Source organism: Oryctolagus cuniculus, chromosome 20 (assembly GCF_964237555.1).
Source record: "Oryctolagus cuniculus chromosome 20, mOryCun1.1, whole genome shotgun sequence".
Lineage (NCBI taxonomy): Eukaryota > Metazoa > Chordata > Mammalia > Lagomorpha > Leporidae > Oryctolagus > Oryctolagus cuniculus.
The window spans coordinates 9,081,541-9,106,089 of NC_091451.1; the positions used below are offsets into that span (position 1 = coordinate 9,081,541).

Sequence of the window (24,549 nt, forward strand, 5' to 3'; positions counted from 1 at the left end):
AAAACAAAATTCAAAGTTTATTTCAGAGCCAAACAAACAAACAAAAAAAACCCTGAATTCCGTGTAATTTTTTCATAATAAGCATTTTTCATGAATATCTGAAGATCCCTGATACTCAGGGATTTCAAGATGTTTTTGCACCCAAACAAGCTTAGCTTTGAATTCCACTTTCCACCAACTCTGTGAAACACCCTCACAGACCATAGAGCACCGGAAAGTTCCAAGGCAGAGCCCGGATGTTAACTGATACATTTTCAAGGGCACCAAGCACAGGCGTGGGAGAGGGGAGTCGGAGGTGGGAGAGGGGAGTCAGAGGTGCTGGGGGGCTGACATAGCAGGAGAATTCTCTTTTTTCCCTGATAAAACTGAAACTAAGACTTCGGAAAAGCTAAAGCTAACTGCCGAGATGAGTTCTACTCAGCTGTTTTATCTAATGAAGTGTCGAATACTCAATCACCTAGTCCATCACTCAGATAGGGAACGGAAGACAGCAAAGACCAGGTGTGCAGAAGCCACTTCATTTCCCTTTATAAAGCTGCATATTTCCTGTGTGTGAGAGCAATTGCACACCCACAGTTAAATATAAAGTAAATACAAGGAAAATTGAGGGAAAAAAAAAAAGGAAAACGAAGACACAATCCTGGCAGCCTGAGACAGAAGTCTACTCGTACAGAGAAAAAAGATCTCCAAAAAAGTAGAGATTTTAGAGTGAAGAAGAGATGTGTACGGTAATTTTAACCAGATTTAATTCTTTACAATCTAATTGTACTTCACAGTTTACTACACATTATAGAAAGAGAGAGGAGAAAACATATCCATCCCATTCGCTTATATTATGTATCTCCTGATGTAATGAACCATCTTGATATGACTGGTAACAGTTGCACCCCATTCCCAAAGCCTTTTGTGTTTCCCTACGATTAGCCGGACCTCTAATTAGGTCGTGGAAATTGGAGGACATGGTACTACTAGCATGGTCTCTACATCATGACATGACCATTTTTATTAGGCTGGGGATGCGGGCATCTCAGGGAGGAGGAGGGTTCCCCGGGGGTGGGGCTTTGATCACCTGTACACCACTAACCTTTGCTGCACCCCCTAGTGGTTGAGAAGAGCATTGGAACAATGCCCCTGAACAAAAATGTCCCCCTTTAAAAAACACTAAAACTCAGATCCAGAAAACAGGCTGTCTTAGATGTTCCCTAAGGTCTAGTCCTGTAACAGAGGCATGCACTATATTATTCTTTTAAATCCTTATTTTACATAGCACAATCCTCTTCATAAAAATTTTGGTTTAAGTATCAAATGGGAGCCGGCCTATGAAAGATATTTATGGGCTTGGTTTGTACTGGGTTATGGAATAAGTAGTAAAAATAAAATTACGTTTACTTAGATCATTTTTCATGATAGAGATGCCAAAACTTTGCAGAAAGTCACGGGGCTGGCACTGTGGTGTAGTGGGTAAAGCCACTGCTGGCAGTGCTGGCATCCCATATGGGCACAGGTTCAAGCCCCGGCTGCTCCACTTCCAATCCAGCTCTCTGCTATGGCCTGGGATAGCAGTAGAAGATGACTCAAGTCCGACCACTCTCTCTTTCTCTCTCTGCCTCTCCTCTCTCTGTATTCAAGTAAATAAATAAATCTTAAAAAAAAAAAAAAAGTCATGGCTTTGACTTCATCCTCTGATCTGTGGCTGGATTAGACATTTTTGGTCTCCTGGAAGGAAACTGAAATTCCAGGTTACAGTTTTCGGATGAGACATTTTGCCCAGTTATAGAGAGGTAGAGAACATGGCCAAGAATATTTCCCATCTGCCCCGAGGTGATGTCTGGGAGCCCACGCACCCTGTCCTGTCCTGCCCTGCCCTGCAGCGTGGGTGCTCCCGCTCAAGCACGTCCCATGCACCACTGCGAGTTTGCTTCCTCCGTGACAGCCAGGGCCTGCTCCTCTCTGGCCCTCTGGCCAGGAACCACAAAGCTGTTCAAGCAAACGGCTCATCCCAACCATTTCTGCAACTGAGCTAAATGCCCATTGTCCCTTGGCCACTGAGGAAGAAAACACAGCCCTTAACTTAATGGAGACTAACATGAAAGAAGCATGGCTCTAATAAGAAGAAGGGAAAGTCACCAGGGGCCGCACAGGGGAGAGGACGTCGTGCTCGCCTTGCAGGGACACCCCAAGGAGGAGAGCAGACACAGCGACACCAACTATCTCATGCCAGCCCTGGTGGCGTCCTTCCGGGAACTGATTTCATTCTAGCACTTGGTTTCTCCTCCAGCGAAACCACTTCCTCCAGTTTCTTCTTCTGGTCACCTTGTTTACCTTTACTTAGAACCCCTTCAGCTCTCCACTTCTCCCTCGCTGAACACCAACTGAAAGGTTTTCTATTGGTTTCCACCGTATCAAGGATATACCGACAACACGGCAATGGTCTCTCCGAGGAAGAAGCCTCTCGCCACAGGACTTCCCCACATATACTCAGTCCTTTCCCAACAGCCTCAGACCCCCGAGCAGCCAGAGCCCTGGCCCCTCTTCCTAGAGCGTCCGATGGAGTCCACCCTAATATGAGTCCATTCCCACGATGGCACCTCAGGGCAGGCAGGGCGACAGGCTACGGATTTGACCCTGAGTCCCACACCTTTCCTGTCTCACTCTGCAGGCAGCAACCAGACAGCGCCTTCCCCAGTGCAAATCCTCTGTCGCTGCTCTCTGACTTAACACCTTTGGCTGGCTCTTCTCATGGTGTCCGGGCTCCTGAGCAAGGGACGGCAGACCCATTCCGACTCTGCTTCTTCTTCAGTCTGCACACCGTCTCTCTTACAATCCTGCCGCACCAGTCCTTGGGGGTCCCTGGGCCTGCCGTACAGTCTTAATCCTCTGTGTTTGCACTGCAGGTCCCTCCGCCTGGGGGCCACGCCCTCCTCCCGTGAGTGCAGGGTCCCTACTCATCCACCCCACAGGGCTCAGATGCTAGCCTCTCCTCTCCTAACCTCCACAAGGACCAACTCCGACTTCCTGCTCTCTCTCGCACAGCATCTAACACACCCCCTCTACCCTGACCACGAGCAGTTGAAGGGCGGACCCACTTTCTGCCTTTTTACCTCTACAGTGTGTGCGCTGGGAGCATGCACTGAATTAAATTAAAAATGCAAGACAGCTGCAACATTTCCATTAGCTATAGAGACAGCTCAGGTCTCCAACAACCAGGGCCTACTTTGAATATTTAGAGATCACTCAGTATTGATGGCAGCATTCAAGTTTCTCTCTATTACGCTGAAATGGCATTTCCTTATATGGGAAATAAGCAAACAAAAATGAATGCAGCAGCAGGTTCATCCCCCTGACATACACACACACACACACACACACACACTCCCAGGCTGCTTGGAAATGTCTCTGGAAGCTTTGATTATCTCTGTTTGTAAAACCCAGCCGCATGCATGCATCACACATGGGATAGGAATCCGACCCTCCTACGGGGCCCCTGCACATTCAGGCCGGAGGGGATGGTTTACACCAAATGCCTTGTTAGTAAAGAGAAAATGTGATCATTAAATGCTAAGACAAAAGAAGCTGCATTCTTCCTGTAGCCTGCTTTAGACCGTAACTCATTTTATTGCAAGCTCAGTGAGCTCATCCTTGGCTCCCCTGATGCCCTGGGCTCAGAGAATTCTGCCTTATCGCACAGTAGCCTCCCGGGTTGAGGAGTGCCAGCAGCCTGCTAGGCCTTGCTCCCTTTCAACAGACCCTGCACAGTCCCACTGTCTCCCTCCACCCTGCCCCAACATAGCTCAGGTCCACCCCACACTCCCCGACCTGCACCAGGGCCACATGCAGCCACCAGCAGCTATAACAAGCCCCCAGCAGGAACTCTGCCTGTCTACAAATCAGGGGAAAAATGCTAATGCTGACACCTTTGCAAGGGAGATGTAACACACTTGGCTTTGGCCAAGTGAAAGGAACAGGGAAACTGCTGATCCTGCTATCAAGCGCAGGCAACCTGGCAGTGGTGGAAGGCAGTGGTTTCCAGCCAGGAGAGATCCTTGCTCCACCCTGGGAACATATGGCAGGGTCTGGAGCCAGTTCTGGGTGCCACACACAGGCAGGTCTGCAGAGGGGAGGCCAGGAAAGACAAGGACAGTTCCCCCAACAAAGGATTATCCAGCTCAAATGTAAGCAGTGTGCAACTGACATCACTCTATACAAATAGGGGAGCATTTCTTACTGTAAATGCTGAAAATCCACCAGCTACTGCATTATTAAAACTGTCTGACTCAGGACTGGGGTTGTGCAGCAGGTTAAGCCATCCCCTGCAATGCCAACATCCCATACGAGGGCCAGGTCAAGTCCTGGCTGTTACACTTCTGATCCAGCTCCCTGCTGGTGCGCCTGGGGAAGCAATGAAGATGGCCCAAGTGCTCGTGGGAGACCTGGATGGAGCAGGCTCCTAGCTTCTGCCTGGCTGAGCCTGGGCTGTTCCAGCTATTTGGGGAGTGAACCAGCAGATGGAAGATCTTCTCCTATCTCTCTCTCTCTCTCTCTCTCTCTCTCTCTCTGTAATTATGCCTTTCAAACAACAACAAAAATTACATCTTAAAAAAAAAAGACCTGAGCAACACGGAAGGGAACTTTCTGTTACACACCTGTTCTGAAGCCCAAGTGCACACACAGGCCCTCAATTCTACAGGCTTCCAGGAGAGACACGTCAACCGGTCTCTACGTTAACTCTGCCTTATTTGCTCCTGCTTTTCTTGGTCATGTCTAATGCATCTAAAGTCGCCTTTCAGCACCAGTAGACAGATGCCAGTGTAGGAGGGGGCTTGTGGCGAGTTCGAGCTAATTCTCAGGGCAGAGTGGCTCTGCCCCCTCCCCCTGGGGAGTGGGAAGACAGAGCCAGGAGGACAAAGAGGCAGGCCCTCCCCATGGCCCTCTGCACAGGAAGAGAAACCCACATAGAGAAGAGGCGAGAAGGCTGGCTGGAAGGGTTCTCGCTGGTTTGGGTTCAGAGTAATAAAGAACATCATTTTGATGTTTGCAAATATCATACTCCACTAGAATGAAATTAAGAGATTCGGGGAAGCGTTCCAAGTCCTCTTTGAGAACACCTAAGCCATAAATCACAAGGGACCAGAAGTGGATTCAAAAACAAAGCAGGATTTTTTTTTCTTTGCTGTGCAAATTCACTGGGCACTGGAAGCCTCTCTCACAGAAAGGAAAGAACTCCCTGGGTGGCCTCAAAGGGAAGCCAGTGCATGCCAGAGCCCCAGGGCAAAAAGACCAGGGTGTGCTGCCGACCAGGCCCAGGAGCTGGCTTCTAACAGAAGGCAGAAAGGAAGCTTGGAGAGGAAGCCTTGATCATCGTGGTGACAAATGGAGGAAAACGTGAGGGTGGGAGGATGTGGCCAGAGGGTCCCCTCAGCCTGCAGCAGGTGCTGTCCATGAAGACACCCATGCAAAGAGATTTTGCAAAGAGCCAGAGAAGTCACTGTGGGGCTGGGGCAGGGGGAGGGGCAGCTCCCCTTGCCCCTGTGTCCTCTGCCTGGACATGGAACCCAACAATGCCAAGGGCTGGAGCCACCCCTCCACACCATCATCTCCACCAGGTCCCAAATTCACTAAGCCTGCCGTAAAAGTGAGGGCACCTGGCACTCCAAAGCAACTTCAGGACAAGTCCCCTGGACTCGCTTCTAAGCTAGGGCTGCTCTGAGCCTGTCCTGAACGGGAATCCAAAGCCCAGCCCCTCCATGGAGCCCCCATACAAGCAGCTTGCTCATGCACAGCAGAACATAAACTCCCCATGCAGAAGGTCAGCTTCATGAAAGCAGGAGTTCTCTCTCCTTTGTTCCCGTGGCATCCTCAGGGTTTAAAGCCAAGTTCTGCACCTTGCGGGCTTGTCAGTGCTACACAGGGGACTTCAACAAGTTCATGGAAAATGGAATTAAAAGGTATTTATTTTGGTGCTGAAAAATTTGAAATCCATGTACGGAGAAGTCTTCAAAAAGTTTCTAAAAATGTGTATTATATGTAAAAAAAATTTGCAGCAACATAAACATATCTTTCAATTCCATTTTTCCATAGATTTTGTTAAAAAGATTTATTTATTTGAAAGGCAGAGAGAGAGAGAGAGAGAGAGAGAGGTCTTCCATCTGCTGGTTCACTCCCCAAATGGTGGCAACATTTGGAGCCGGGCTAATCCAAATCCAGGAGCCTGGAATTATGTCCAGGTCTCCCATGTGGATGCAGGGGCCCAAGTCCTTAGGCCCTCTTGCACTGCTTTCCCAGGCTATAGCAGAGAGCTGGACCAGAAGTGGAGCAGGCAGGATGCGAACTGGTGCCCACATGGGATGCCGGCGCTGCAGGTGGCAGCTTTATCCACTACGCCACAGCACCAGCCCCCATGAATGTTTTGATTGCTGAATGAATGAACGCTTCTGATGCCACCCGGCTGGCTGCCAGTCAGAAGCTCTCTGACTTAGCCCTGGCAGAGCTGCTTCTACTCAGAGAAGGCCTGCAGAGCTTGGGGGACCTAGAACAGACAGACATAGCTGGGTGCTTCCCAATGATGAAGTAACTACAAACAAACAAACAAACAAAAACAAGTATTTCAAAACCAGAACACCTTATGGCCAATAGCTCCTGTCCAAAGCAGTTGTGTTTTTATGCCACGGGATTCTGCCTTCGGGATGGGGTGGACATACTCCAGGCACTCGCAGGTGTGGCTTCTGGGCCTGCCTGGGCATCTGAGTCTCTCGTGGCAGCCACCAGCCTAGCTTCCTGGAAAACACCTGCAGGCCCCAGTGGAGGTGGCTGGGTTGGTCCTGGAGCCCTCGGACTGTCCCTCAGTGGCACGGAGGAAAGCAAGCCCCAGAGCCCAGGGATCACTCTCAGCTGCCTTTCCTTTGCAGGCTCAGGACGCCGCCTACCACCTGCTCTGTGCTGCCCACTCTTTCAGTGTGTGGCTCTACTCTCTGCACTGGGCTGAGGCCTAAAAAGTTCCTTTTGACTCGCACTCCATCACGGTGATCCTAAACTGTCTGATTTTTTTTTCACTGAACTATAAACTAAGAGGGAACTTCAAAAAGTTTATGAAAACATGGACTTAAAACCCAAGTTTATTTGAGTACCCTAAAATCTAAAAATCCATGCATCATTTTTTTTCACTATATGCATGATCATGAATTTTTGAAGATCCTTTGTATGCACAGTTTTCAAAGTTTTTGCACCAAAATAAACTTATGTTTTAATTTCATTTTCCACACACTTCTGGAAGTCCTCCTTCTCATCTCTGGAGCCATCCTGACACTTGGTGTTCCCACACAGGGCCCTGTGGATGCCAGAGAATCAGTAACTCGGCAAGTTCTGAGGGTTTGCAGGCATAGCCAGCGAAAAACACGATGCAAGCTCCACCCTCCAAGCGGTCAGCTACCAGGAAGCACAGGAACAAAGTCTGACCCTGGTCGGATCCGGGCTACGTCAAAGGAAATGACACAGAACGCCACCAGCCATCTCTCCAAAGGGGGAAGTGGCGGGTCTGCCCAGCCTCTGGGGTACCAAGGATGATGTCGCCGGCGACAAGGCCAGTTAGAACCCAGCGACCGCAACAGAAAACAGGCCACTGCTTCAGACCCTTTTGTGACACCCGATACCTTGGCAGTCCTACCCAGAGACACAGAGCCAAAGGAACAGCTTGGACTTCAGCTTCTCTTCTCTCCCATTCATTCTCCTGGCCTTTTTTAGCCAAAGAAAGTTGGAAAGCCTGCTGGCCCGAGAGGACAGGGGCAAGGGTCCCAAGAATGGCATCTTCCTCCTGCAGGTGCAGAGCCTGGGACTGGTCTCAGCACGCTGCACCCTCGGGGTCAGTGGCGGACAGGAAGGTGGGTCACGCAGCGTCAAACCAAGAACTCCAAAAAGGCTTACGGAGAGAGGAAATTCAAAGATACATTTATTTTGGTGCAAAACATTTTTGGAATGCATGCGTACTTTTTTTTTTTTTTAAATACATATTTCCGTGGACTTTTTGAGGACTGCCTCATACACTCACAATAAATGATGGAAAACAAAGATGAATAGGATTTAATAAGCTGGGAACACGCAGAGAACAGAGAACGCCGCGCTCTGGCTTGCTTTCTATTTTGATCTGAGCCCGAGGCAAACGGCAGCCAATGACCCACAAGCAGAGCAAATCCCGTCTGTGGCCGCTCAGGGAAAGGAGAAAACCTAGTTCCAGACGGATCGGAGGAAACAGCCTTCGGTTTTTCATAAAAGGCCAAAGAGTCCACGTTGCGGAGAAGCGCCTTTATCCCTGGCCACTGACGCCATGCTTTCCCGGTGCTTCCTATTTGTGGCGTAAGGGAAATGACAGGGATATTAGCAGGCTGGGCAACTGCTCAGAAGACGCTCACTGACCTGGCTTTGCCGTGGGATCTGGGGCACGTGGGGGTACCTCTCTGGACCTAAGCGGCCAGAAATGGACAGTGAGGAGGGGAGCATTGCCCCCCCTCCCACCCCGCCTCCTGGCTTGCTTTGGGGATTCAATGAAGTACTTCCTGTGAGATACAAGGTGTGCTGTTAGAGGCGCTGGCAGTGAGCGTGAGCACCGGGAACCCACGCCAGGGCCTCAGGGAGCTGCGATTCCATCCCTCGCCCACCCCTGCGGCAGAGCTGGCACCGCGCAGGCTGCGATAATCAACCAGCTGCTGGACGCTGGCCTCGCAGCGCCCCGGTCTCTGCGGAGGGAGAGTCTCCCAGCTTTCCGGCTGCACTTCCCCACCTCTCCTAACCCGCAGTCACACAGTCTTTCCCCCAGGAAGTCACAGCAAACTCAGGAGCTTCGGGGAAGCAGCGCTCCGGGTGCCGCCTCCTCCTCCTCCCCAGTACGCCGTTGGCAGCAGCTCAGTGCACAAACCTGGCCTGGCCCCATGCCAGACGCCCTGTGACCACGTGCAGAGAGGAAAAGCAAGCTGAGGGGGCTAGGAAGTGGTCAGGGCCCTGAGCAATGCAGGGCAGGCTGTGGCCTTCCCGGGCCAAAGAGCGCTTCCATAGGGACTCCTCCATTGGGCTGCGAGGCAAGGATAGGAAGCTTGCAACAATTTTTATTTATGTATTCTCATTTTCTTTAAGAGAGAGAGAGAGAGAAATCTATCCACTGGTTCACTTGCCAAATGCCCACCATAGCCAGGGCTGAGCCAGGACAAAGCCAGGAACATGGAACCCAATCTGGGTCTCCCATGTGGGTGGCAGGGACATAACCGCTTGAACCATCACTGCTGCCTCCCAAGGTCTGCATTAACAGGAAGCTGGAATGGAGAGGACAGCCAGGACTTGAACCCAGACCCTCTGATATGGGATACATACATCCCAAGTGGCATTTAAAAAAAAAAAAAGTATTTATTTGAAAGGCAGAATTATAGAGACAAAGTAGGAGCTACAGAGAGATTTTCCATCTACTGGCTTATTCCCCAAATGGCTACAGAGGCCAAGACTGGGCTGGATCAAAGCCAGGAGCCAGGAACTCCACCGGGGTTTCCCACATGGGTGGCAGGGAGCCAAGCCCCTGTGATATCCTCTGCCACTTTCCCAAGTGCTTTAGCAGGGAGCTGGATGGGAAGTGGAGCAGCCGGGACTTGAATTGGCACCCATATGGCATGCAGGCATCACCACAGGCCACGGCTTAAACCACTGAGCCATAATACCCCCTCAGCTCCCCCGCACAAATGGCATCTTAACCCCAGGACCAAGCGCCCAGCTCAGAACACAGATTTAGGTGGAGGCCCTTATCCGGAGAAAACAAAGGGCAGGTGGCCCTCAAGAAAGAACTAGAAGGCAGCTAAGAAGTAGAACTCAGTGCCTGAGTGCTACCAGCCGCGGGCACCTGCTTGAGTGTGAGGTTCATTCCCGGGCCACACGATGCCACAAGGGGAGACGCCCTGTCCCCATGCTGCCAGTGACTCTCCTCCCGTCCCTGAAGTCTACTGAAATCATCCTGCAGCACCATGGGATTGTGTTCCTGGGGCTCCTGATGCCTGAACCTTCACACACTGCATGGCCGGACATCTCGGGAGAGGCTTCCGATGCAAAGCCCCGGCCCCGCCAGGATCCACCCCTGGGGGCTGCTCCATGAGGACGCCAAGTCAGGAGCCGGGAGAGAGAAAGAGAGAACGATGAGCGGAGAGGACCCCTGGGCCTCTGGCCCTGCAGAGCCGGGTCTGCGTGTCCTGGGCCCACCGGGACGCACCAGATGTGCGCACAGACAAGCCCTGTCCCAGGTAAGGAGGAGCTGGCCTTGGCTCAGCTCCCTGGGCTCCCAATCCCTTATGACACTTGCTGCTGCTTTCCCAAGGGCCTGGGTGACAGCCAGCTCTTGGGCACCTGCCACAGAGTGTCCAGCATTTTCCAAATGGAACCTTTGCTCCAATAAACTGGACTAAAGCCTGGCACCCGTGCTTACTGCGCCACGCCCCCTTCCCGCCACTGCCGGCTCTGGCTGTCTTTGTTCTCACCTCACCTCCTCCCTCGCCCGTCTGTCCGTCTGTCTGTCTGTCCCTCTCTGTCTACCTCCTCCCAGTGCCACTCAGCTGACGGCTCCATGAAGATCCAAGTGGGGGCTGGGAGACCCGGATTCCAGGCCACAAATGCCACGAGGCCCAGCTGCTGACAGAGGAGGTTCTGAGGAGTGTGCGGTGAAGGTGGCCTGGGAAGAGTGGGGGAGGCAGCACCCACAGGCCTGTCCCCCAGGTCCTGAGAGACCACAGGCTCTCCCCTAGTTATCATGGCTTAGTTCTCCCACCCTCCCCCGGGTTAGGGAAATATCAGAGGCACCTGTTTGGTGAACAGAAAAGAGAAGGAAAAAACCATGCATAATTTTATGGCCCGAGGACAGTGGCTGCTGGTTCCTTGCTGTGATTTCCTGCCAGCCTTTTCGCTTGTGGGTGGGGGTGGGGTAGGGGGCAGGTTTGCCAGTTCACTGTCCCGGTAGAACCTGCTCGTCGTTATAAACTCCAGGTTATTTCCTGGGCTCCAGCCTCCTAGTTCCACCCTTTGCTGTGTTGGATTGTGGGCAAATGATTCAACCCTTCTGTGTTTCACTTCACCATTGGATCAAATGAAGATACTAATTGCACCTATTTTAAAGAATTTCAGGCAGTAAATAAAGCATGATACAATATTTTCTAATATACACTATTTAACTGCTTTTAATATACTCTTTAAATATCTCTCTACTAGCTGAAAATCTGCATCGAATAGTATACTATTTATGTATACCCAGGGGCCAGTGCTGTGGCATAGTGAGTAAAGCCATCGCCTGTAATGTCAGCATCCTATATGGGTGCCAGTTTGAATCCTGGCTGCTCCACTTCCAATCCAGCTCTCTGCTATGGCCTGGGACAGCAGTCAAGACGGCCCAAGTGTTTGGGCCCCTGCACCCATGTGGGAGACCTGGAAGAAGCCCCTGGCTCTTGGCTTTGAATCAGCCCAGCTCCTGCCATCGCTGCCATTTGGGGAGTGAAGCAGCAGATGAAAGACCCCTATCTCTCTCTGCCTCTACCTCTCTGTAACTCCACCTTTCAAATAACTAAAAAATTAATAACAATAATGTGCAGAAACCAAAACAACCTTGAACAAAAAGAACAAGGCTGGAGACATCACATTCTACTGAATTTCAAAATTCACTACAAAGCTGTGTATGGTGCTGGCATTAAAAACAGACACATGAACCAACAAAATGGAGAACCCAAAATAAACGCACATCTTTGTGGACCGTTCATTTTCAGCAAAGTTGCCAAGAACACATGATGGAATCAGGACAGCTTCTCCAACAAATGGGGCAACTGGAAATCCACTTGCAGAGGGACGAAATCAGACCCTCACCCCAACCCAACCACCTTCCAAACTCAACACACAATGCATTAACGACTTAAACATGTGACCTGGAACCATCAACCCACTAGGAAAAAGAAAAAAAAAGGAAAGCTGTCACGTGGGTGTGGGCAAGGATGTTTTGGCTATGACCCCAAAAGCACAGGTAACAACAGTGTAAAACAGACAGGATTACATCAAACTAATACGTTTCTGCCCACATGCAAGGTGTGGAACTATTTGCAAACTACGTATTCGATAAGGTGTTACTATCCTAAACATATAAGGAACACAAAGACTCCACAGTAAGAAAAGAGATGATCCAGTTTAAAAAAAGATGGGCAGAGGACCCGAGCAGACTTCTCCAAAAATCTCCAACGGGGACCAGTGCTGTGGCTTAGCGGGTAAAGCCACTACCATGATGCTGGCATCCCGTATGGGCACCAAAATTTGAGTCCCAACTGCTCCACTTCCTATCCAGCTCCCTACTAATGGCCTGGGAAAAACAGCAGAAGATGGCCCAAGTCCTTGGCACCCTGCCACCCACATGGGAGACCTGGAAGAAGCTCTTGGCTCCTGGCTTCAGCCTGGCCCAGCCCTGGCTGTGGTGGCCAACTGGGGAGTGAACCAGTGGATGGAAGATCTCTCTCTGTCTCTCCTTCTCTCTGTGTAACTTTCAAATAAACAAATCTTAAAAAAAAAGCTCCAAATGGCCAATAAATGTATGAAAAAATGTTCAGCATCACCAGTTACCATGGAAGTACAAATCAAAGGCACAGTGGGACGCACGTCACACCCGTTGGAACGGCTGTTACCAAGAACACAAAGGATACGTGTGCTGGTGAGGATGTCCAGAGAAGAGCTGGGAGTGTTGATTTGTACACTCATTATGGAAGCCAGTGTGATCACTCCTCCAGAAATTAAAACTGGAACTAACATACGATTCAGAGTGTCCATTGCCAGGTAGATATCCCGAGGAAATGAAATCAGAAAGTCCAAGAGACATTTGCACTCCCACGCTCACTGCAGTGCTATTCACAACAGCCAAGCAACGGAATCAATCTAAGTGCTCGACAGTGGCTGAACGGATCAAGAAAGTGTGGGATCCGAGCTACAGGCACAGTGGAAAACTACTCAGCCTTAATAAAGGAGATCCTGTCACATGCGGCAAGCAGGAGGAACCTGGAGAGCACTGTGTTAAGTGAAATTAGCCAGGTAGAGAAAACACAACCACTGCACGATCTCGCTCACACCTGGGATCTCAAACGCCAACCGCGGGAAGCAGAGCAGACAGGTGGTGATCAGAGGCTGGTGGGGGCAGAGAGATGTGGGGGCTGGGGCAAGGTGGTGTGCCGGAAACAAATACAGGAAATAAATTCACGAATTAATAAAACATTCACATATAACATCTACTCATGTACTGTTTTGCTAGGCTACATTATTACAAATAAAATCTACAGAACCAAGTGCATAAGCATTCCTAATGACTCTTCATACCGATGATTAAATTACTCACAAACTATTGGGGTTTACAACGCTATCAGAAATCTATGAGGCTGTAAATTTGGCTACATGCTTGCATGCAGCATTTAATATGAAACAATTAGGGGGAATGATTTATGGGCTTATAAATTTGATAAAGTATCTAATATTTGAAATTTGCCTATTGTTTTCTTTTTGCCAAGAACAAAAGAATCCCCCCCGCCCCAGTTCCTACTTTTGAGAGTTTACTGTCCCCACGACGTGGGTGTTGGTGCTGGCCACTGGGATACCAAAGGACATTTTTCTTTTTTGAAATTTTTATTTATTTGAAAAGTAGACACACACACACACACACACACACACAGACAAGAAGTCATCAGTCCACTGGATGACTCCCCAGACGCCTGCAACAGCCAAGGCTGGACCAGGCTGAAGCCAGGAGCTGAGGACTCAGACCAGGCAGGAACCCAAGGACTTGAGCCATCACGTGCTACCTCCCAGGGTGCTGGAACTGGAGGCAGGGCCAGGACTGGAACCCAGGCTCTCCCGTATGGGACGGGGGTATCCCAAGTGGTGTCTTGACGGCCGCTCCAAAGGGCTGTCCTCCCTACAGGGCAGGGTGTAGTCCCCATCATCGCCACAATGCACTCACTTTGGGGCAGCATGACACGGGGCCCCTTCCCTGCCTTCTCTCGTTGGCCCTCCTGCCTATCCTGCACTCATTTTAATAATGAGAACTTTAAGGCTCAATGGAATTTTAGGACAACAAAGCTAGCACAGAACTCAGGTGGTCTGTTCCCAAGGGCAGCTGGCGGTCACTTGGGCAGACAGGAAGTAGAAGCTGATCAAAGGCAGCAATAGGAACAGACAGGCCAGGATCAGCCTGACCTGAACTTGAACCTGCTCTCCACCACGTCCAGCCCAAGTGACCCCTAGCAAACCATGCCCCTCCTTGGGGCCTGGGAGACTCTTGCCCCATAGGGCTGGGGATACAAGGAACTCCACTCTGCAACAGCTGGAGCGTTGGCTCCCTGCTGGATTCCTCCAGGGAGGCTGGCAGAGTTCGGCACCACACCCTGATTGCCGTGGCCTGCAAAGCCGGGTGCCCAACAGGAGCTAACAGATCCACTGGACTTTCTCCCAGCAGCGAATGCAGACAGCCACTGAGGATTTCTGATGGGGGACATGCACAGAGAGCCAACGCCAGGAATACTGTGGAGCCTGGCATGCCAGAGACCCCAAGAAGGCACAAAATACAGCACAATGCACACTGTACAAGCGCCCCTCAGATCCAGGAGGACCCTCCTGGTCTCCCCTTCACCTCCCAATCAGGGCACCAAGAGCTGCCCGTGAGTAAAGTGGTATTTTCACAGCACCAACCAAACCCTCCTCTCAACTTCAAATCATCTTTAGACTGCTTTACCTCATGAAATATGAAGGCTATATAAATGGTCATTGTATTGTTTAGGGGGAAAAAAATCACCTGATAAAAGCCTATACATGCTCAGTACAGACAGAATATACTCTTTTAAAAAATATATTTTTATTTATTTATTTGAGAGAGAGAGAGAGATCTTCCATCTGCTGGTTCACTCCCCAGATGGCTACAACAGATGGAGCTGAGCCAGGCAGAACCCTGGAGCCAGGAGCTTCTTTCAGGTCTCCCACACGGATGCAGGGGCCCAAGCACTTGGGCCATCTTCTACTGCTTTCCCAGGCCACAGCAGAGAGCTGGATCAGAAGTGGAGCAGCCGGGACACACACAGGTGGAGGCTAAGCTTACTAAGCCACAGTGCCTTTTTTTTTTTTTTTTTTTTTTGACAGGCAGAGTGGACAGTGAGAGAGACAGGGAGAAAGGTGTTCCTTTGCCATTGGTTCACCCCCCAATGGCCGCTGCGGCCAGCGCACTGCGCTGATCTGAAGCCAGGAGCCAGGTGCTTCTCCTGGTCTTCCATGGGGGTGCAGGGTCCAAGGACCTGGGCCATCCTCCACTGCACTCCCGGGCCACAGCAGAGAGCTGGCCTGGAAGAGGAGCAACCGGGACAGAATCCGGCACCCCGACTGGGACTAGAACCTGGTGTGCTGACGCCGCAGGCGGAGGATTAGCCTATTGAGCCGTGGCACCAGCCCTCATAGTATACTTTGAAAAGACACTTTTGATCCGTAGTAGACTGATCTGGAACCCGTGTATACAGAGGACTGCCAGTCTCTCAGCATGAGAAGAACGCATTGATTCTTTTTATTTTTTTTTTTATTTTTTATTTTTTTATTTTTATTTATTTTTTTTTTTGACGGTTCCTCCCCACTTGTTTATCACCCAAATCTAAGGCAAGGGAAAATTCCTCTCACCATTTCCTTTAGAGACAACTACTGAAATAGACACATTTTAACCCCCGTAGCAGTTCCTGTGTTTTATTTCTCTGGAGAGAAACAAAAATCACTTTGCAGTAACGACTGCCACCTAGTGGCCAAACATAAAGTTTTCACTAGAAAAAGACCTCACCATTGCTAAACAGACTTCAGTGGCTATACACTGGGAACACCATGTGGCTGCTGAATTTTTGGTATAGGGCTTTATTATATATATTTCTGGAAAACCATGCATTCCATATGCTTTATCCAATAGGCTCCCAATCTGTTCCAGGTTAATTTCTTGTTCTACCTACCATAGCATGGTCTAACTGCTGGGGAAACATTTGCTTATCTGGATTCCCAGGGGTTTCCTTTTGTAGGTAAAACTTCCTCGGAGCGGGGCCTAAGACACTGCCACGTTGACTCCATCAGCAGTAACCAGCAACCACGGTGGCTGTGGGAGCTGACTGTCCCGCACAAGGCTTATCAGCCGGTTCCAATCCTCAGTCTTCGGCTGGAGCCCTAGGAAGCACTCTGAGCAGTATCTGGGCCCTTTTGCTGGATTCCTGATGCTCCTGGTGCTGTCCTGGGGGCGGGCGGGCGTGCACAGCTCAGCAGGGGACTCATGGTGTCACTCTCAGTCACCCTCTCCGGCTCTGGGCTGTAACCCTGCCCCCTCCAAGACAACAGCCGGAAAACGGGGTGAAGGGCAGGTAAAGGCAAAGCAGGGAGCTTGGGAAATGTTTCAAGGAGCCTGCAGGGCAGGGCAGGGCAGGGGGAACCGGAGCTCCAGAGGAACAAGGGAAACAGAGAATTAGGGGCCGCCGAGGACCGATGAGGAGGTGGGGGTGGTGGGATCCTCAACAAGCCCAGACCACGAGGGTGAGAGGAAGGGGAGACCCTGAGCTGCCTCCTGCCGGGGCCTGGACCACACCATGCATGCCTGCTAACACACCCCCCCCCCCAAGTCTCTCTGCCTCCCACATTGCCTGCCCCCACCACGCTCCAGGTCACAGCCCTCCCAGCACAGGTGTGAGCACGAGTGGTCCTCAAACACGGGGGACCCCCAGCCTCCCAGGCAGAGAAACGCCAGCCAGAAGGTCACAGATGGCATCTTTTCAAATCTCTCAGATCATCAACTTGATGGGGGGCAGGGAGAATGTACAGGCTGCTTCAAACAGCTTGTGAAAAAAATGGAGCTCAGATGTACATTTATTCTGGTGCAAAAAAAATTGTTGAAAGCCATACAAAGTTTTTTTTAATAATATATTTTCATGGATTTTTTGAGGACCCCTTATGCAATAGATAAAATTTTTTACACCAAAATAAACGTATCTCTCAATTCCATTGTTCTGAGAACTTCTTTAAAAATTATTTGTTCATTTGAGAGACAGAGAGCGCTCCTCCTATCTGCTGGTTCACTCCTCCAGTGCCCCAGTGAGAGGGGCTAGGCCAGGCTGAAGGCAGGAGCTAGGAACAGGATCCAGGCCTCCAATATGAGGGGCAGGGACCTGACGGCTTGATCCATCACCACTGCCTCCCAGGGTTCACATTAGCAGGAAGCAGGATTCAGAGTCTGAGGCAGGGATCAAACCCAGGAACTCCAAAACGGATGCAGGTGGCCTAACCAGCGTTTTAACCACTAGACCTCACACTCGGCAGCCCACAAACCTGCAGAAGGACCCTCCTAGGCCTTCTCACTCTCGCTCCGAGGGTTGTGAATTTATGGATGCAGCACAGGAAGTGCGTAATGGCCTGCTCACCCTCTGCCATCAGACTGTGCAGAATTCACTCTCCTGGGCAGGGTCCAGGTGAGCCAGAAGCTCCAGTGACGACACCCATGTTAACAGCGACACCTGCACCCAGCCACCTTTATAGGAGCCCCAGAAGTTACCCAGCACAGCACTCCAACAAGCCTCAGGAGCCTGTGGGAACCACCGCCTCACCTGCAGAGCAAAATAACCACCCAGGCACTGAAATTGACAAACGCTGGGATGCAGATTTCAAAATAGCTGTTGTAGATCAACTCAAGGAAATTCAACAGAAGCATGATGCAGTATTCCAACAGAGAGATTTGGCAGAGAAATGGAAGTTATAGTGAAATAAAATTAAGCAGAAATCCTTCAACCGAAAAATACACTAAACGAAATTTTAAAAGGCGATAAAAGGGATCAATAGCAGAACAGATCAAACAAAAGAACGAATCAGTGAGCTCAAAATACACAGTTGGAGGAGAAAAAAGAACCAAGAGGATTGATCAAAGATTACAAGAAATATGAGACAGCGTGGAAAAGAGCAAATCTTCCAGTTTTTGGATTTCAAGAGGGACTTGGGAGGGCCAAAGAGGCACAAAGAATACTCAAAGGGACAACAACAGAAAATTTCCCAAACCTAGAGAAAGAAACAACTGTCCAGGTACAGGAAGGCCAAAGGTCACCAGGCAGATCCCACTCGACCAAATCTACCCCAAGACATACCGTAATCAGGCTTTCCAAGGTTATAGGTGACGAGGGAATTCTCAAAGAAAAGAAGCAAATAACACATACATGGGTCCCGGGTCACCGGGCTACAGACTTGTGACAGAAACCAAACAGGCCAGGAGGGAGTGGGATGAGACTTTGACAACACTAAAGAATAAAACACCTGTCAGTCCAGAACTTCATATCTGGCAAAGCTCTTCTTTAGGTATGAGGGAGAAAGAAAGACATTCACAGACAGACTAAGGCTGAGAGAATGGAGAACATCACCACCAGACCTGTATTACAAGAAAATGCTAGCAGAAGATAGAAACAACCAACTAATTCAGGCTGCTCTGATACTGTAAACCTGGTGTGTAAAACATCTGGATCCTTACTGTCAAAACTAAAACAGTGTAACTACTGCACTAAAATGTGGATGTGGAGAGAAGTCAAATGTAACATAAACAAGTCAAAATGTTGGGAGAGATAGAATGTCTTATTAGGATTTATTATCTCTTCCTATTTCGATAACCAATGCTGTTATCATTTCAAGATAGCTTGTTAGAGCCAAAATAAGTTCTTGGTAAGCCCCAAGGTAACCAGAAAGCAAAATCTATGGAGATTTACAAAAAATAAGGAGCAAGGAATCGAAGTACACCAGCAGAGAAAATCACTGAATCACAAGTGAAAATTGTGAGTTAGGGACAAAGAAAGAAGGGAACTACAATAAATTTAAAAAACAAACAAACAAACAAAAAAAAAGTATTAAATCGGCAGCAGTAAGATCTCACCCAACAATAATTACCTTGAATATCAATGGATTAAATTCTCCAATTAAAAGACACAGGATGATCAAATGGATTAAAAAACAGGACCCAGCTATACACTGCTTATAAGAAGCTCACTTCACATAGACTGAAAGTGAAAGGGTGGAACAGGGTATTTCATAGAACTAGAACCCAAAAGAAATCAAGAATGGCTTATGTTGCTGTCAGATAAAACGTAATTTAAAACAAGAAAGTCATTCTATAATGATAAAGGGTTCAATCCAGCAAGAGGAAATGATATTTGTAAACACACAGGCACTCACTATTGGAGCACCCAAATACATAAAGCAAATATTAACAGACTTAAAGGGAGAGAGAGACTCCAATACAACAGCAGGGGACTTTAACACCCCACTTTCAGAAATGGACAGATTCTCTAGGCAGAAAATCGGCACAGAAACAGCAGAGGTAAATGGCTCCTGAGATCAACCGGATCTCAGAACATCCATGAAACAAAGAGATGGGGGCGGGGCCAATTGGTGCCAATCAGGATTGCACCTGCTCTCCCATTCTGACTCCACAGCCCTGATGCTACTGAGTCTTCTTCATTCATCAGCACCATAAGACTGCAAAGACAAAAGCACCAGGGGCCTCACTCAACACTGACTGAACTCGAAGACTAGGTACACTCAAGGCACAGCAATGAGGAGTGAGTTAAGTAATCTGTGGCCTGTTCTTTAAATACTATGCAGCTGTGGGGAGCAACTCAGACTAGACTGTTACTCGAATTAAGACTTATTCTATGCATCTGCTCTCCCACAATATGGCGCTGAGAAGGGAGTAACAACTTCTACGCAGCTGCCTCTCGCCAACTTGAGTGATGACCTGCAGGAGCTGATCCTGCTCCTGATTGGAGGAGAGCAGCGTACTCGGCGTGTGGGTAGCAGAGTTGGGATTGGTGGAAGAGGACTATAAAGGAGGAGAGAGACAACATGCACCAGGAACATCTATCTGAAGGAACACCTGAGCAGCCCCCGAGAGAGCCGGCCGGCGGTGTGCCGCTCCCCCGTGGAAGTGGGGAAAGTGGCAGGGGGAACCGCCCTTCCACGGAGGTGGAAGGGTCGGTAGCCAACCCGGGAAGAACCAGCAGCAAACCCGGGGAGGGCCGAGCAGACAAAAGAACAGCGCAGGGTCCTGTGTCATTCCTCCATGAAGAGGGGGAGCGACATGCAGCCATTTAAAGGAATGAAGTATCTAGGTTTACACAATGATGAAACAACCAAGACACACTATTAGGGTTTTGTTTAAAAAGACAAAACCAAGGCACAGAATCCTGGGGGAAATACACTGTCATTTATATTTTTTAAAAGCAAATATAGGGGCTGGTCCTGTGGCACAGCAGATAAAGCCGCTGCCTGCAGTGCCACCATTCCATATAGGTGCCGGTTTGAGTCCCGGCTGCTCCACTTCTCATCCAGCTCTCTGCCACGGCCTGGGAAAGCAGTAGAAGATGTCTTTGGGCCCCTGCAACCGTGTGGGAGACCCAGAACAAGTTCCTGGCTCCTGGCTTTGGATTGGTGCAGCTCCAGCCATTGTGGCCATCTGGGGACTGAAACAGTGGATGGAAGACCTCTCTCTCTCTCTCTCTCTGCCTCTCCTCTTTCTGTGTAGCATAAATAAATAAATCTTTTTTTTAAAGCAAATATATGTGGTGTGCATATATGGTTTTATACATAAAACATTCTGTAAAAGGCGACATATGAAATAACAATAACTGCTTCTTTCAGAGAGATATTGATATTTAGAAGGTGCTTATTATTCTCTATCATTAATTGCTAAAAATGCAATCTGATCCGTCATTCCCTGCTTCATTTCCGTCCACGGCTGTCAGGACAGAAATCCACGGCCTGGCCCCGGCTGACCTGCGCAACCTCACACTGCGAGGCGCTCAGCCTTGTTCACACCTGGTTTCCACCTCCCACCAGCAGGGTGCGCACTGCTTACTCTCTGCTGCACATCCTCCTTCATTCTCTTGGCCCAGCCAACTCCGACTCGCTCTGTCTTGCAGCTCAGCTGCGAGCTCCCTAGAACACGTGCAGCCCGCCTCCCTGCCTGGGTGAGATGCCCCAACCTGCTCCCAGGGCAGCCCCTTCTTCTCCATTGCTGGTGCAGAATTCACTGACCCAGCAGCCTCTGGCAGGGCTGCCCCTCCCACTGACTTCTCAGGAAGCATCTTCCCTCATCATGGGTAACAGGAGCTCACTTCTAAACCGGCGGCAGAGGAGTGCCCGGCTGGGGGGCGTGACTCACAGCTGGTGTTGGCCAATTATGAAAGCCTCTCCTGGCTAGCCGCTTGCTCTTCCAGCCTTGCCTGACGCTAAGAGCAGCTGACCCAAGTCTAGGAGAAAGCTTTGCTCCCTGATTAAAAGAGAGTGGCCCGTGTCACCCTGCAGCCTCTGCCCTGTGCTTCCAGCCTCAGATGCGGCCATGAGAACAGATGACACTTGGGGCGGCAGCCATCTGCCACGCGGCAGAGCCATCGCTGTGCAAAGAACCCAATCCTGGCATTGTTAATAGCGGACCTCTCACCATGGAAAGTAACAAGGACAAAGTTCGTACTGATGAACTAGAACCCCAGCCTTTCTACATTGTTCACAGCCCCGTTAGCCAGGGGTTTCGTTAACTGCAACCGAAACCATTCCTAACAGTGGACCATCCTAGGGCAGGCAGACTAGCACCCCAGCATCAGTCCCTGGTGCCCTGAGGGCAAAAGCAAGGGCCTGGGGTCTCCCAGTCCAAGGGCCCCTTTCTGGATCCTTACACCTCTGGTGCTTGGTCATTGGCAGTCCAGAATCTAGGAGCAGAGTCAAGGCCAAGTTCACTAAGCGATTCCGCCCATGACACCGCCTCTGTTCTCACGTGCCCACCGCTTTCACTGTGGCAGAGAAGAATGAGGTATGAAGACCTGGCCAATCGCAGGATGCGAGAGCCTCCAGGAGTCCCTGTCCCAGGGCAGCAGGAAGGAGAGGGCGGGGTCATTAGTTTCCATCTTTTCGTCAGGAGCCATCAGTACGTTTATACAAGGGTGCTTCAAACAGTTTGGGGAAAACAGAATTAAAAAGGAAGTTTATTGAGGCCGGCGCTGTGGCGTAGCGGGTAAAGCCGCCACCTGTAGTATCGGCAAAAAGGAAGTTTATTGAGGCCGGCGCTGTGGTGTAGTGGGTAAAGCCGCCACCTGTAGTGTCGGCATCCCATATAGGGGATGGTTCGAGTCCCGGCTGCTCCACTTCCTATCCAGCTCTCTGCTATGGCCTGGGAAAGCACAGAAGATGGCTCAAGTGCTTGGGCCCCTGCACCCACATGGGAGACCTGGAAGAAGCTCCTGGCTTCCAGCTTTGGATCTGCGCAGCTCCAGCCATTGCAGCCAATTAGTAAACCAGCGGATGGAAGACCTCTCTCTCTCTCTCTGTCCCTCCTCTCTCTGTGTAACTCTAACTTTCAAATAAATAAATAAATCTTAAAAAAAAGAGGAAAAAAAAACCAAGCCAAAAGTAAGCTTATTATGTTACTAAAGAAATCTGAAATCCATACATATTAGGGATCTTCAAAAAGTTTACCAAAAATGCATATTATGAAAAAAAAATATTTACATGGATTTCAAAAATTTCTTGTACCAAAGTAAACTTTTAATTCCATTTTTTCCCATGAACACTTTGAAGTCTTTCTGTATGGTTGTACCGTGGGAGCCAAGCCCAGAAAATTTCTGATACTTAACTTTATGAAATTTTGAACATCTTTTCCAAAATGTATGTATTTGGGGCTGACGTTGTGGTGCAGGTGGGTTAAGTCTCCGCCAGTGACGCTGGCAGCCCCTTTGGGGACTGCTTCAAGTCCTGGCTGCTCCACTTCCGATCCAGCTCCCTGCTAATGCGCCTGGGAAAGCCCCGGAGGACGGCTTAAGTGCTTGGACCCCTGTCACTCACACGGGAGACTTGGATGGAGTTCCAGGCTCTTGGCTTCAGCCTGGGGAGTGAACCAGCAGATGTTAAGATCTCTCTGTGTCTCTCTCTGGCTTCTGAATAAATAAATACTTTAAAAACTGTATGTATTTGCTGGGGAGAGAGAGAGAAAGAGGGCCCACTCACTGTTTTGTTCACCAGATGTCCGCAGTAGCCCATCTGGGCCAAAGCCAGGAGCGGGGCCTACAATCCAGGTCTCCCACCTGGTGGCAGGGACCCATTTGTCTTGAGCCACTGTCTGCTGCTTGCTCAGCTCTGCATCAGCAGGGAGCTGGCGTCAGGTGCACAGCTGGCTCGTGACCCTGGTCCTCTAGCAGCGAGGCCACGGGGGCGGTGGCGGGCAGTCTGACTCACCGGGGTCTGGAAGCAGCAGAATAACTGCGTGAGAAAGGGGTGATTGCGGGCCAGGGCCAGGATCCGCTTCTCGGTCATGGTGCACTCCACGTCGTCGTCCTGCAGGATCACGTCCTTCTTCAGCACCTTCACGGCGTACAGGTCGCCCGTCTCCTTTATCCTCGCCAGCATCACCTGCGGCAGAGCAGCAGCAGGGCGCGTGAGGGGGTTCCTCCCGCAGGTGCCGCGGCGCGGGCACGCGAGCAGCGCGAGTGTGTACGAGACTCACCTTCCCAAAACTCCCCTTCCCCAGCACGCGGATGAACTCGAAGTTGTCGATCCCCAGCCGGTTATCGGAGTGGACCCCGACCCCGTTGCCTTCCTTGATGCCCTCCTTTCCCTGTCGTCTTAGCGTCGACCGGGACACAAGTTTCTGCAGAGAGACAGGAAATCGCGGAGTCAGATGGAGGAGCAGCTCACCCTCACTCAGCAAGGCACGTGGGGCGAGAGCAGGCCGGGCCCTGCGGCTCCCAACTGTGTCGCCATCAGCTTTTGCTCTGTGCGCATGGCCCTGTGAGAAGAGGGAGCTGCCAAGTGCATCTAAGCATGGAGTTGCAGACTGGGCTCACACGGAGCAGCCAGATTCCGAGAGCGCCACCTAGCGTCCACTCCTCTTCTTGCAAAGAGTAGCTTTTTTTTTTTTTTTTTTTTTTTTTTTTTTTTTTTTTTTTGACAGGCAGAGTTAGTGAGAGAGAGACAGAAAGAAAGATCTTCCTTCTGTTGGTTCACTCCCCAGGTGGCCGCCACGGCCGGTGCTGCGCCGATCCGAAGCCAGGAGCCAGGTGCTTCCTCCTGGTCTCCCATGCGGGTGCAGGGTCCAAGCACTTGGGCCATCCTCCGCTGCCTTCCCAGGCCGTAGCAGAGAGCTGGACTGGAAGAGAAGCACCAGGGACTAGAACCCAGGGCCCATATGGGATGCGGGCACTGCAGGCGGAGGATTAACCAAATGAGCCACGGCCCCAAAGAGTAGCTTTAAAACCAGCTTAGAGAACCGAGTCCCATTTAGCACCAGGACACAAATAAATGATACAACTTTTTTTATATACAGTATTTTAAATAATATAAGAAATAAAAATTAATTGTAGCTGTCGAGGGTTTCAGCCAGCAATGAAGATGCTATTTGGGACAATGTGTCCCACATTAGAAGGCCGAGGCTTGAGTTTCTGCTGTGCTCTTGATTCCAGCTTCCTGCTAACATGCAACCTGGGAGGTGTCGTGATG

At 50.1% G+C, this 24,549-nt stretch overlaps 1 protein-coding gene across 1 annotated transcript in view; it reads right to left on the reverse strand.

Annotated features, from left to right (window-relative positions):
* The window catches only part of PRKCH (protein kinase C eta), a 272,113-nt gene that overhangs the window by 81,259 nt on the left and 166,305 nt on the right, over positions 1 to 24,549 (reverse strand). Inside the window, exons 8-9 of the mRNA XM_051826092.2 lie at positions 23,558 to 23,701; positions 23,290 to 23,463 (exon numbers count right to left, since the gene is read on the reverse strand). Coding sequence (XP_051682052.1) covers positions 23,290 to 23,463; positions 23,558 to 23,701 — 318 coding nt within the window. The remainder of the gene's footprint in view (positions 1 to 23,289; positions 23,464 to 23,557; positions 23,702 to 24,549) is intronic.